This window comes from Typha angustifolia, chromosome 1 (assembly GCF_048772165.1).
Source record: "Typha angustifolia cultivar Huaian chromosome 1, ASM4877216v1, whole genome shotgun sequence".
NCBI classification, from domain to species: domain Eukaryota; kingdom Viridiplantae; phylum Streptophyta; class Magnoliopsida; order Poales; family Typhaceae; genus Typha; species Typha angustifolia.
Window position 1 is genome coordinate 1,939,379 of NC_133239.1, and position 12,422 is coordinate 1,951,800.

General features: G+C 41.5%; 3 protein-coding genes across 3 annotated transcripts; all 3 read right to left on the reverse strand.

Moving 5' to 3' along the window:
• Nucleotides 1–371: 371 nt before the first annotated feature.
• Nucleotides 372–4,155, reverse strand: LOC140758033 (RNA polymerase sigma factor sigE, chloroplastic/mitochondrial-like). Its single transcript, XM_073094008.1, has 5 exons — nt 2,941–4,155; nt 2,485–2,631; nt 1,427–1,663; nt 1,011–1,274; nt 372–768 (listed from the first exon to the last, which is right to left on the reverse strand). Exons 1-5 carry the CDS (start codon nt 3,661–3,663, stop codon nt 574–576), a joined length of 1,566 nt encoding a protein of 521 aa, XP_072950109.1. The 5' UTR covers nt 3,664–4,155; the 3' UTR covers nt 372–573.
• A 144-nt stretch (nt 4,156–4,299) lies between these two features.
• Nucleotides 4,300–8,920, reverse strand: LOC140758050 (protein SEH1). Its single transcript, XM_073094033.1, has 8 exons — nt 8,636–8,920; nt 8,127–8,238; nt 7,433–7,533; nt 7,267–7,344; nt 6,666–6,821; nt 6,111–6,223; nt 5,299–5,425; nt 4,300–4,607 (listed from the first exon to the last, which is right to left on the reverse strand). The coding sequence occupies exons 1-8, from the start codon at nt 8,783–8,785 to the stop codon at nt 4,467–4,469; spliced, it is 978 nt and encodes a 325-aa protein (XP_072950134.1). The 5' UTR covers nt 8,786–8,920; the 3' UTR covers nt 4,300–4,466.
• A 154-nt stretch (nt 8,921–9,074) lies between these two features.
• On the reverse strand, nt 9,075–10,855 carry LOC140758041 (hydroquinone glucosyltransferase-like). The gene has a single exon (XM_073094020.1). The coding sequence runs from the start codon at nt 10,801–10,803 to the stop codon at nt 9,370–9,372; it is 1,434 nt and encodes a 477-aa protein (XP_072950121.1). The 5' UTR covers nt 10,804–10,855; the 3' UTR covers nt 9,075–9,369.
• Nucleotides 10,856–12,422: the final 1,567 nt, after the last annotated feature.

Genomic DNA, 12,422 nt, shown 5'->3' on the forward strand with positions numbered 1-12,422 from the left:
ATCCGATGATTCTATTCCATTTCTCAGTATGGAGTTTGAAAGGGAGGTTGTCTTGAGCGAAAGAGGGAGAGGAGAACAAATTCAACTTTCAAGATGGTTAGGTTGCAACGAGAAGTGAAGCAACCGACAGAAGAAACTGGTGGACCAAACAAACACGGCTCAGTCTGGAAGATTCCATGTCATTGTAAAGAGAAAATGGCAGTATATACTTTGCAAAAACACGGCCCAGTCTGGAAGATTCCATGTCATTGTAAAGAACTAATGGTAGTATGTACTTTGAAAACGACCGTCATGAACGTGACATACACTATGAGATCCCCAGCTACTTCAAGAAATTTATCATTGGAATAAACCATAGAGAGGTGAATAAATTTCTAACGAGAAGACTCATCTTTTCATAACTTTATATATTACAAAGTTTACACCTGAGGTCTAAATTCTACCTCATAAGAATGTTGTATATATGGTGTGATGCTTAGCGTGTATGTTACTGTGACTATCATACACAAGGTTCGTTTATAATGAGGATGTATGAGGTGAAAATATACAGTACAGGTACAATATGTCCATGTTTCAGAAGTATCGTCGCAGATAATCAACACGAGCTGGGTGTTTGAGCTTCATGAGTGCCTTCACTTCGTGCTTGCGGACCATCTCTCTTGAGATATTCAGATTTCCTGCGATCTCACCCAGTGTTCTGTTGCCCTTGCCGTCGAGTCCATATCTCTGCCTGATTACGACACTCTCCTTGGGCTTTAGTGAATCTAGCTGCAGAGAAAACAAAAGATAGTAAGTATTTTTTTCAATTATTATTGTCGGCAAATGGATATCAGTTTAAACTTGAATATATGCTTATAAGATCTATTGCAGAAAAAGCCCTGAGAAGGCAGATTTGTATAAGTTACTTCAAAAATCTACTCATAATCATCGCGCTATGAAACTGGATCTGGCTAAACATCTAAACAAAAATGACATACTTTTTGTAAGAGTTGTTAATTCTGAAAACTTACCACATCATCAAGAGCAAGTCGGAGAAGTGCAGGCTGTCTACATTTATCACCTCCAGTACCGTCGACATCAGTGATCCCGTTGATAAATTCTTCTTGTGTAACTGAGTGCTTTGCATTAAGGGACAAAACTGGTTTTCCTGCCTTTAGGACATAGAAATATCTTTCTGGTGATATTCTTACTCTGTCAATGATCTCCTCCTCAGAGGGAGGTCTCTCAAGTTCAAATGACAACTCTAATTTGGCCTTCTGGATTACTTGTCTGACCTGCATGTTTACTTTAGGTAGTGATTAACATGCTCAGCATTCATCAACCAAACTGGACTGAAAAAATTCCGAGGCTCTTTATACTACCACAATAAGACACAAAACAAGAAGATGCAAACTTTTGACATCCTTGAGGTTGAAGTCTGTCATACCGATTCAATTCCAAAGGGAAACCGTGTTAAACTTGAAATTATCATTGACCGAGTAATAGAATGCCGGATCCAAAATAGGCCATATGTGGATAGGCGAAACCCTCGCTTTGTTTCAAACCGGTCAATGGCTGTAATAAGACCTTTAGCACCAGCTTGGCAGAGGTCTTGGAACTTCGGGCCACTTGCAATGTCTGGATAGTACTTGTTGATGACAAATAAAACTAGGCGCAGGTTGTGCTGCAAGATTTCCCATTACCAATTATTAGCTTCCAATTCATGGCAATTAAATAGTAATCAATTTTCTATATAATAAAATAAAGCATCAGATAAAGTGATCGACTTAACTAACTTGGCATAAAAAGGGTTTAAAATATTAAGCTTCGTAAGGATGAAAGAGTAAAAAACCAGTGTGGCGGAGAATATTTTTGTCTATAATCAACCAACTAATGCAAAGAGACACGGTTCTGATAATCAGGACTTGTGAAAATCATATGCATATATCTACAGGTATATTCTCTACTATATAAATATATTGCTCAATTATAGACCAAAAAGTTGGTTACTAATGAAGATTAAAATATGGTAGCAGTTAATGACCCAACAAAACCTTCAATAAAGATTACCTTCTCACAATTTATCTATCATTCAGGAACATAAGGACAGAAATTCGTTTTGTAAAAGGCTAACAGTGAATATCTAAATATGAAGCACAGTACTCGAGTGCAAGTAAAGATCCAACAGTGACAAGAAGAGACCTATGTGGATGCCCCCACATAGCAAATAATAACGATGAATTAGTTTGTAATTGTATCTGAAATAGCCACTACATTCTTTTAGCAGAAAGATCTACTGGAATGAACTTACAATCACATAGAGGAATTAGATTTGTCCGATTACAGGAGTCCATGCAACCAAAAAATTCTGCAACTGGATTTTAGGTTCACAACTGTCAGCTATATTCAGTTTCAGTTTCCTAGTATTGATAACATAGAGGAGCATATGCTACTGGTTTGATATCAGATAACTCTACATGGAATAAATCTGGTATGGGCTGTTACCTTTATTAATTTGTTCCTTGCTGCTCGACCGATCTCTAACTGTTGTCTTAATTGCATGACACTAATATTCATTGCACCCGCCAATTCTCCATCCGTAGGTTCTCTATTTAGATCTTTGTGCAAGTTCTCCTTCAATTCAAGTATTGCCTAGAATTCAGTACAGCAGAAAAATCAAGTTGAAGTTATATCAACTAAAAAAGTATCAAAAAGTGAAGCAGTCAATTTTCTCTTTAATTAATAAAATAGTCAAAACAGTAGCTCTCCTGTATGAATATGTACCTCACTAAATTTCTCAGGAAGAAAAGAGGGCATGTATAGCAGTAGCAAGAAGAAGGATCCATCAAAAAAATATCAAAACAGAGGATGCCAATTAATATTCTATCAATAAAAGAGCAGCCAAAGAAGAGAAGGCAAGAGATCTTTTTTATTATAAAAAAAAAAAAAAAACAATCTCACCTTCATCTGCTGCATCAGCTTGAACAATCGAGTGTGCTCCGATGAACTAAGCACTGGCGGTATCTTCATCTTCTTCCAGTCCAAGCTAGTCAAGTCTGTCGACACTGAATGCTCCCTTACGAGCCTCTCCACCACATCCTCACCAAGCTCCTTCTTTTCACCGCTTATTGCGACTGCCACCCCTTCCTCCTCCTTTCTCCTCTTCCTCAAAGCCACCCTCTTCTCAAGGCTCAACCTTTTCGATCTCCTCCTCCTACTCCTCACCACACTAATATTACACACATCCCCAATTCGACTCTCCTCCTCCTCCTCTTCTTCCACCCTCTTCCTCCCCCGACCCGTCCGCCTCCTTCTTCGATCCCCGCCGATGTCCTCCGCGTCCGAAATCTCTGCAGGGCTGAGCTTGTAGATGTTCTCGAGCACCGCGGCAACCTCATTGTAATTCAAATCGCAAGAGTCCGAGGAAGGAGAGGAGGAAGGGGAAGCCGCGGTGGGAGCGGCGTCGATGGAGACGGCCTTGACTCTCTTTGGCTGCTTAACAGCTCTCGTGAGGCTCTTCTGAGGTTCTTTCACGGCTTCCGACGGCGAGACCAAGGCCAAACATTTGGTGGGCCTATTAGAGTCGAAGGATAAGAAGAAAAATGACCGCGGGAGAGGCGGCGATCGGCGGACGCCGACGAACGCAGCCGGTGGGGCCGAGCTCGGTACGGTAGCCGATCCCATGATTGTACGAATCTTAGGGTAGTCGGATATGCCGATGTGGTGATTCCGGTGAGAAAGATAGTCGCAGGCGAGAGTGCGAGATTGAGAGACAGGGGAAGAGGGAGTGTAAATAATATAGCGGGGAACAACGGCTACCACAAGGATCTTCTACAGCACGCCGGAATCGAAGGGTGAGGGTTGGGCGCGCGCTCGATCAGACGGTGGGAAATGGTGGAGTTGGAAAGTGGGGAGACGTGGCCAGGAGGTGAGCAGAGGAGTGGGTGGTGAGATACATTTGGGTTCCAGGATGGATCCGTGGATGATGTTGGTGACACGTGGATGATTCCTATAAGTGGCGTGATATTTCTGGGTTACCCCCCCCTATTGGTGGGGCCGGAGGAAAAGATTTTTGAGGGCTGAGGAGGGCTGCACGTCGCTGGTCTTGAGGCCATTTGAAATGGGAAATTGGAGAACGGAACGCGCGTAAAGCTTATAGCCTGGTAAAACCTTTCAAACGAAAGCGAAGGGCACAAAGACTTGTAGACCGGGACTCCCCCAAAAAACTTATGAAGGTAGGGCTAAGAATGCTCAAGCTCCTAAAAACACAACAATGCGAAGAATAGAGTCCTAATTGCTTGATAAAGTAAAACCACAAAGTGAGAGAAAATATTGAGTTAATATGTAAGGATTATCAGGTGCCTGTTTCTTGTGGGAGAAAAGAAGAAAAAAAGGAAGAAGAAGAAGAAGAAGAAATACTACAAAATGAAGTACTCAAGTGAAGCCATTGCTTAAAATACAAAGTAAAACAACTATGGTTTAAATTGCTAAGCTTGTATCCCACTGCATTCAAGTGAAGCTTGTTCGTGCCATACTCCATTTAAGTTAGATTGCCATAACCTTACCATTCCATCACCGCCAGTTGATGCCAGTGTCATACCGCCCATGTCCCACTCCAATTGCCACACCTGCATAATTTCAATACGTAAGTAATGCAGCTTAACTTAGCAGCAAGTCACACACACACAAAAATAAAGCATCGAGTAGAAACTCTGATTTTAGGCTCAGGAATGAAGATAGTGACAGGAGAAAAAAAAACTGTCGAAAACTGTGAAAGGAGGGAGTAAAAGCATTAAGCCAAAGGCTTACAGTTCAGGAGGAAATTGGGCTTAAAGTGTGTTTTGATGATTAACGCTTTAAAGAATGAGGCAGCCTGAAAATATAGAGGAGCTGAGTACGGAGTAATAACAGAACAAGAGCATCAATTTAAAGAAAATAACAGCAAGGATTAAATGTAACATGTAACTCTAATAGTGGAAAGATAAATGATAAAAGAATGTCTTTGTTGGTCATTTGATTTACTATGAAGCACAAATTGAAATTGTTGGGAGAAGTTACCTATAAAGCAGTAAGGTAAAGATCGATACAACAATATCTGTGTGCAGAAAAATAGATAAAGAGAAGTACTAAAACCCAAAGAAAGCCTATTATTTTGTCTATGATATAAAGTGGATTCATAGAAACAGAAGAGATGTGCATTGATGGAAGAAAACTAAAAATTAGATAAACTGATACATATTATTTCCAATGCAACTTCAGTTCAATGAAAGATTGATGTTCTAAAAGGGGAACAGGAAAACAGAAATATGTGCTTCATACCTCACCATCATGGCCAGAGAGTAATGCAACCTTTTCTGTTGAAAGTCTTCCATCAGACTCGGGATTCAATCCTACATGCCATATTGCAATCCCCTTGCAAGTTGCAACAGCTATAACCTCATAAGGCCTGCAAGAAACAGGGCCATGGATTTTCACATACCCTAAACGTAAGTTCCAGGTTTCTTAAAAAAATCCGTACAATAAGAATATGATGACAGTGAGGAGAATCTGGATATTATTGAGAAACCTCAAATACATTTAATCATTTACTTCCAATTAGGAAAGAATCTCAGAGTCTCTATCAATCCTAAAATTGTGCAATATTAGGTTTCAACTAGGAAGTTGGTGTATATTACATTTCTAAACATCTTAGCAGGGTGGAAAAAGAACCTTACAATATGGTAAGAGAGAACAAATAAGCATGCATATTTTACTTTTAAGCATGGATTGAAATATCGGCCGATCCCAATCCGTATCACCGAAAGGATCGATCGATATGACTGATTAAGTTTATCTCTGATCCAAATCATCCGAAATGTAAGACCGATGCAATAGATACATATCGTTTTTTTAGTTTCCCGACCCAAATCCGAACTTAGAACATTGCTTTTAAGTAATTTCTCAGTTGATAGTAGTAAGAGAACAATAAAGCCATAATATGATATTTTATTGCAATATGAAGAAGTTCCATCTAAAGGAAATACCAAGTGACAAGCTGAGCTAAGACTATCCGCATATGGTAAATAAATAATCAAATGCTATCCTATAGCGATGAAAACAATGCATATATCTTACTCAAAATGTTGACTAACCTGCCTATGTTGGGGGCCCAAGCTACAGCATGCACCCTATCTCCACTGTCCTCGGGCAAAGCCAACTCTGCAACTGGTAGCCAACGCTGATGAGTCTCTTGAAACTCCCAGATCTGTTAAAAGTTTTATTGCACAAGATGAAATCTTCTGTTTGAGTAAATAATTATTCCAACAACTATGACTACAAGAGACATATGGACACTTTTGAGAGAAAATGGGAGAATATAGGAAACATTTCATCCTCACAAAGAGAGCATGTAAAAATAAGTACAACTATGAACGATATTGACTATTCTCAATCAGCATTTTATATTAGAATGAACCCCCGTCCCAGAGAAACAAGTATAGAGCACTCACTTGACTATTAATTGGCGATATGACAGTTGAACAACCAATTTAAAAAAATTTCATATCTATCTATCACTACTCAACATCAATAAATAATCTAAGAAATCTGATCAAGCTATGAAGTATCATTTACACAATGGTCTAAGCGACAGGAAGGTCACAAAAATAAACTGCATATCCACAAAGCGGTCTTAGTATTCCAGAGACCTTAGAGGAATTGAATGGTGGCAAGTCTGAATTGAAACCCAGAACAAAACTAGCCTGCTGGCTTTCACCTCTTTGTGGATTCCATGCAATAGATGCAGATAAACAAGATGGCTTTCCAAACCTGGAGACTGAATCAATCACGTTATGGAATTCCGCCTGCCAGAGATAGAATTAAATTCAGTATAACTTAAACATACTGAAAAGCAATATGTTTTATTCCAAGAAGAACTGAGAAGAAGACTCTAAAATGGTAAGTGCCAACCAAACAACTTAGTTTGAGTCATCTCAGAATATCATCTCACTTTGTTTGCTCATACGAAATCATATCTTTAGCAGATGACTACTTAAGCAAGATAGCTTCAAAAGCAATTACAAGTGCAAATTAAGAACAAGCGTGGAAAATCTAACAAAGAGAGTAAATTGCAAACATCAAAAGGAAAAAAGAAGAGGAGAACAGCATTGATGGAGTTTCAGCACTGGGCTTAAATATCAGAGATACAATATCACCTTTCCTCATTTGGACACCTAACAGGAAGACAAAACAAATAATAAAGTAACATAGAAGGAAATTTACAGCAAAGTTGGATGAAAATGGACAAACCTGAAGCTGCCACTTGTCTAATTCCAATAGGTCCAAGAGCTCATAGACCTTGACATGGCCATCCGAATACGCAACAACCTATAAGAGTCCAGCAAGTTAATTGTGAAACAAGAGATGATTGCAAAGCCCACCGCTATTCAACTGAGTGTTATCAGTTAGAACTCACCATTTTCAGGCTTGTTAAAAGTACTTTGAAGTATACATTAAGTATGTGAAAACCACCGGTATCCAAGAGCATGCACCTCTTCCATGATAGCGTTTGACTATCTGTAGACATAAAAAAGCAACCTAGCTTAGTTAAACATTTCAGTTTCAAAAGTTCAAGTTCTTATTGTTCCCAAGAAATAACAAACTCAAAAAAGAGAAAGTGGTAGGATATCTAAAGCATATATCATGTCAAAGATCAATTCGCCCAGCTAATAGTTAGAATATGTATCATGCACAACATTTGTCCACTCCCATGATGACTTCATCCTTACCAGCAAACTTACTTACTAGATAGATGGAAAACAAGTCTTAATCAGAACTAAGATATATAAAATAAAATACCATAAAAGACTAGCAAACATTCGACCAAAGAGAACTCTGTACAAAAACAAAGGAAATTTTTACTTCCAGATGCCAACTGGTAACATCCTTAAGCCATGCTAACTATACAAACTGGAGGCAAAGTATCACAATTCTTGCAAAACATGCAAACTCACGATTGCTCTCAATTATCCAAACAGCTATCTTGTTCCATAAGGGAGAGTGCAAAATAAGTTTTCAGGCATACAATGGCATGCAGTATAATTACAAGGTCGATAGATTAAAATCTGAAAGACACAAAGAAAAATAGCAAAAATTATGTTGTTTTAAACCTTCGCCAACCTCCTCCCACAAGGACAATGTTCCATCAACACAAATGCAAGCCACTGCGTCACCATATTCTGGAGGAACCCACACAACATTCACAATGCTACTCGCATGTGCCTGTGCCAGTAACAACAAGCAAACAAAAAGAAAAATTATTCGAGGAGTTATCTATCAATAGGAAAATTGAAGTTAAATCTCACATAATATGCAAAAGACAAACTCCACAAGGCCCAAACCCTGAATCCTAGAAAAAGAAAAACCCGTAAGAGAACTATCAACTATACCTTGATATCTATTAGAGACATACATTTCCGCAAAAATTCAGCATCACGAAAAGTAGAATATCTTACCTCAAGGCTCATTAAATCGAAAATAATACACAATTGAAACAGATTCTAGGGTTTCAAACAAGCTAATAGTGGAACTCAAGGAAAAGAACGATCAACAGCGGAGACAATCACCAATAAGGAAGATAGAGTTCTAGAGATTCGAGAGGTAGGGTTAGGACAAGTACCTTCCATTTGGAAGAGAGTGAGGAGGAGGAGTCAAGGGAATCGTATATGGAGACGTAGCCGTCGGCGGAGCCAACGGCGAGCCTTTGGCCGCAGTAGTTCCAGCCACAGCACACCGCGCCCTTTTCCAGAGTCGCCACCTCCATCTCCATCGGATGTCCTCTCTCTCTCTCTCTCTCTCTCTCTCTCTCTCACTCACACTCTCTCTCTGTTTTGGTTTGTTTTGTTTCGTTGAAATTAGTCCGTAGAGGCTCACTCTCCTTCCCTTAGTCTGCGTCGTTTCTCGACTCTTGAACGGGTTCGGCCTTCGGCGCCTCCTCTCCCCAGCGTTTTGAAGCCCACGCATCGTGCATCGCACGTGCGATGCGCGTTGGATGGTTGTGATTCGATGTCTACTACCGTGATGCGGGAAATTCTTGCACTCGGGGGCAGCAAGATACGAATCCCTCGACTTATTTCTTCAAAATTCGCGAAATGGCTAGGCGACCAGTGTTATCCTCTTCAGGATTACGCTGCTCCCTGCACGTGACCGATGTCCTGTATGATAAGTTGCTATAACTAGAAAGTCCAGGGTTGAGAATTGAGACGCTGCAATGCTCGATGCTTCGAAAAAAGATACAATTACGAGAATAATGTAAAACTAATACAAAGGTACGGGTTTGAATTTTTATTCGATCGTCTCGATCATAATTAGTGCATCCAGTAAAATAGAGAAGCTAGAGACAGGTAATGACATCTACACAGCAAGTGCAACTCTCCACTTGTTAGCCACCTCTTCCAACGCCTTGTACGACGATCCCTCCTCAGACAACGCCTTAGATCCGGCATCTCTTAGATCCTTCACACGGACACGAGCCTTCTCCCCCATCTCCCCCTCCATTAACTCCACCACCACCTTCGCTATCTCCTCCCTTGGAATAACGCCATCCTCGCGAGCTTTTGGCTTCAGCGCGATCTCAACACCATCCACCAGCATAAGCGCGTTCATCCGCTGCTCCGCGAACAACGGCCACGCGATCATCGGCACGCCATGCATTGTGCTCTCCAAGCTCGAGTTCCAACCGCAGTGAGATAGAAATCCACCGGTGGCTTCATGGCCGAGTACTTTAATCTGCGGCGCCCAAGAATCCACCACTTTGCCCACGTCTTTAGTCCTTTCTACGAATCCTTCAGGTAGATAGCTCAAAGGGTCATCGCTACTCTTTGATATGAAGTACGCACCAGCCGCTTCCTTGTCACTCGGGCATCTAGCGGTCCATAAGAATCTTTGCCCGCTCTGCTCCAGCCCAAAGGCCAACTCCCTCGTTTGTTCCGTAGACGGGGTCCCACCACTCCCGAACGACACGAATAAAACAGAGCCACGTGGCTGCCGGTCCAGCCACTCCAAGCATCCGTAGTCGTCTGTCTCGTCCGAACCGGACCGGGCGAGCGGTCCGACCGGGTAGATAGGTGGATATCCATGATCTTGTTGCTCTCGAAGAGCTTTGATCACGTCCGGTTCCATCTCCTGGAAGCTATTTACCAGAATGCCTTCGGCTTGATGAAAAGTTCTCCCGATGTGGACGAACCAAGTATAGACCTTATCGGACCGGTCTTGCAGTGTGTCCAAGAGGTCTTTTCCGGGGATCGGGAGGCACCCGGGAAGATGAACCGGGTCGGGCAGGTCGCGGAACTCGCACGAGGTGGTCTCGTCGAGGGTAGGAAGGTAAAAGAAGAGCGAGAGCGTCATGAAATTGCAAGTGAAGAAGATATAGTGAGGGATAGAGAGCTCCTTGGCAGCGCCAAAGGTATCGGGGCAGAAAAGGTCGACGACGAAGGCCGCAATGCCACTAGTAGTACTCTTCTTGAGGTCGAGGAGGGCGGAACGCACGTGAGGGACCGCGCGAGAGACCAAGGCAGCGAGGCGCGTCGCCATGAGCGCGTCTCGGGGGAGATCGTCGAGGGGGATGTGGGGGAGGGAAAGGGAGGAGAGGCCGGAAGGAAAGGAGTAGAGGAAGGCGGATTTCGTCGGGGAGGAGAAGTTGGAGAATGTGAGTATCGTGGCGGTGAAGCCGTGGTGGAGGATGAGGCGCTTCGCGAGGTCGACGAAGGGGATAATGTGGCCCATACCAGGGCTCGGGAGCAAGACGATGTGTGGACGGGGTCGTTCGGTTATGCTCTTCTCCGCCATTGCTAGCTAGCTGTTGGAGCCTTTACAGTCAAGTGTATATATAAATCCTTGGGCTGTTTCACGGTTGGGGAATGGCGGGAAGTAATTCTACGTTTTTATAAGCAAATTAAGATCGAAGGAGACAGGAGTCGTCCAAACGAAGCCTCTCATGGTTTATCTTAGAGACTCAGTGGTTGATATTCTTTATTCCCACACAGGAAGATTATTCTCTACGAACCAAGATGAGTTCAGAAGCCCAATTGGTCAATCAACGTTTGGGTAATTAATCAGAAAAATATACGTTGCTCAAATTAGTGACAAGGCCTACAATACCACAGAAATATAATTAAGTTGGGTTTACTAGTTCTAATTTTGGAAGAAAAAACAAAAGAAAAAAAAGGAAAATTGATGACCATATTCAACTACTTAATATCTGATGTTAATTACGAGAAATAAAAGGAAGACTAAAGACAGGGCGGAGAAAGAAAATTTCACTGGAGGGGGTCGATAATCATACAGAATACTTATAAAATTATTATCTGTTAGAATAATTTAATTATAAATATTTTAGGCATGAAAAAAGAGAAAACATATCTAAAATTTATCAATTAATCAAATTTGAATTTCCTATTATATACTTTAGTTTTTAATATTAAAATACACATATCTGAAAATAAAACAGTATATGAGAATATTCTATTGATCTAGGGGTGGTGGGGTGCGAGCAATTAGTTTGAAATACAAAAGGCAACAATTAGCCTTTTATTATAGATTTTACATTTCTATTATGAACAAAGATTTAAGAAATTAAGAGAGGATACGATGAAAATGGCAAAGATATTGATATATATATATATATAAAGGAAATACAAGAGAAGAGAAGGACGATGCAGTTACTTAATTTGAAGGTGCACAGAGTTTTGTAGTGAAGCAGCCAAATCGGAAATCGGGCATGTTATGACTTTTTTTCTTTTTGGAAAAGAAATAGTCAAAGAGGAGACACAACGATCATTGGAGAATGCATGTTAATATCAAATTAATTTCCTGATTAATTATCAAAGAACATTTCTTGCATAGGACCATTCATTAGAAAAGAATCATATTCGTCATCCAGGCAGAGAGAATAAAGGCGACGTTATAATATTCTATACTAGCGAAGTAATTAACAGAAGCTTGAGATCACCCAACAACCAGTCCTTTTGGTCCCTTACAAGTTGTACGAACTTCCCACAAGTAGAATATATCCGCAATTCAATTGGTTGCGTTCTAAAGAAGTATAGCATCCGAATATGTAATTCCATCCACCCGAGCTTTTGGCCTCGATGCGATCTTGACACCATCCACCAGCAACGCTAGCTGCGTTCACGCATACAATGGCCACGTGATCATTGGCACGCCATGCAACGTGCTCCACTACAAGGTCGAGTTCCAGCCGCAGTAGACCGGTGGATTTCCAACTTCTTGCTGATCTCGAAGAGCTTTGATGACGTCCAGCTCCATGATCAGTCTTCCTCGTAGGGGAGGCTCTAAGTATAGGCCGACGCCGAGGTCTTCTCCATGGACCGGGGCATCCGGACAGCCGAACTGGTTCGGGCAGGTCGCGGAACTCGCACGAGGTGGTCTCGTCGAGGGTAGGGAGG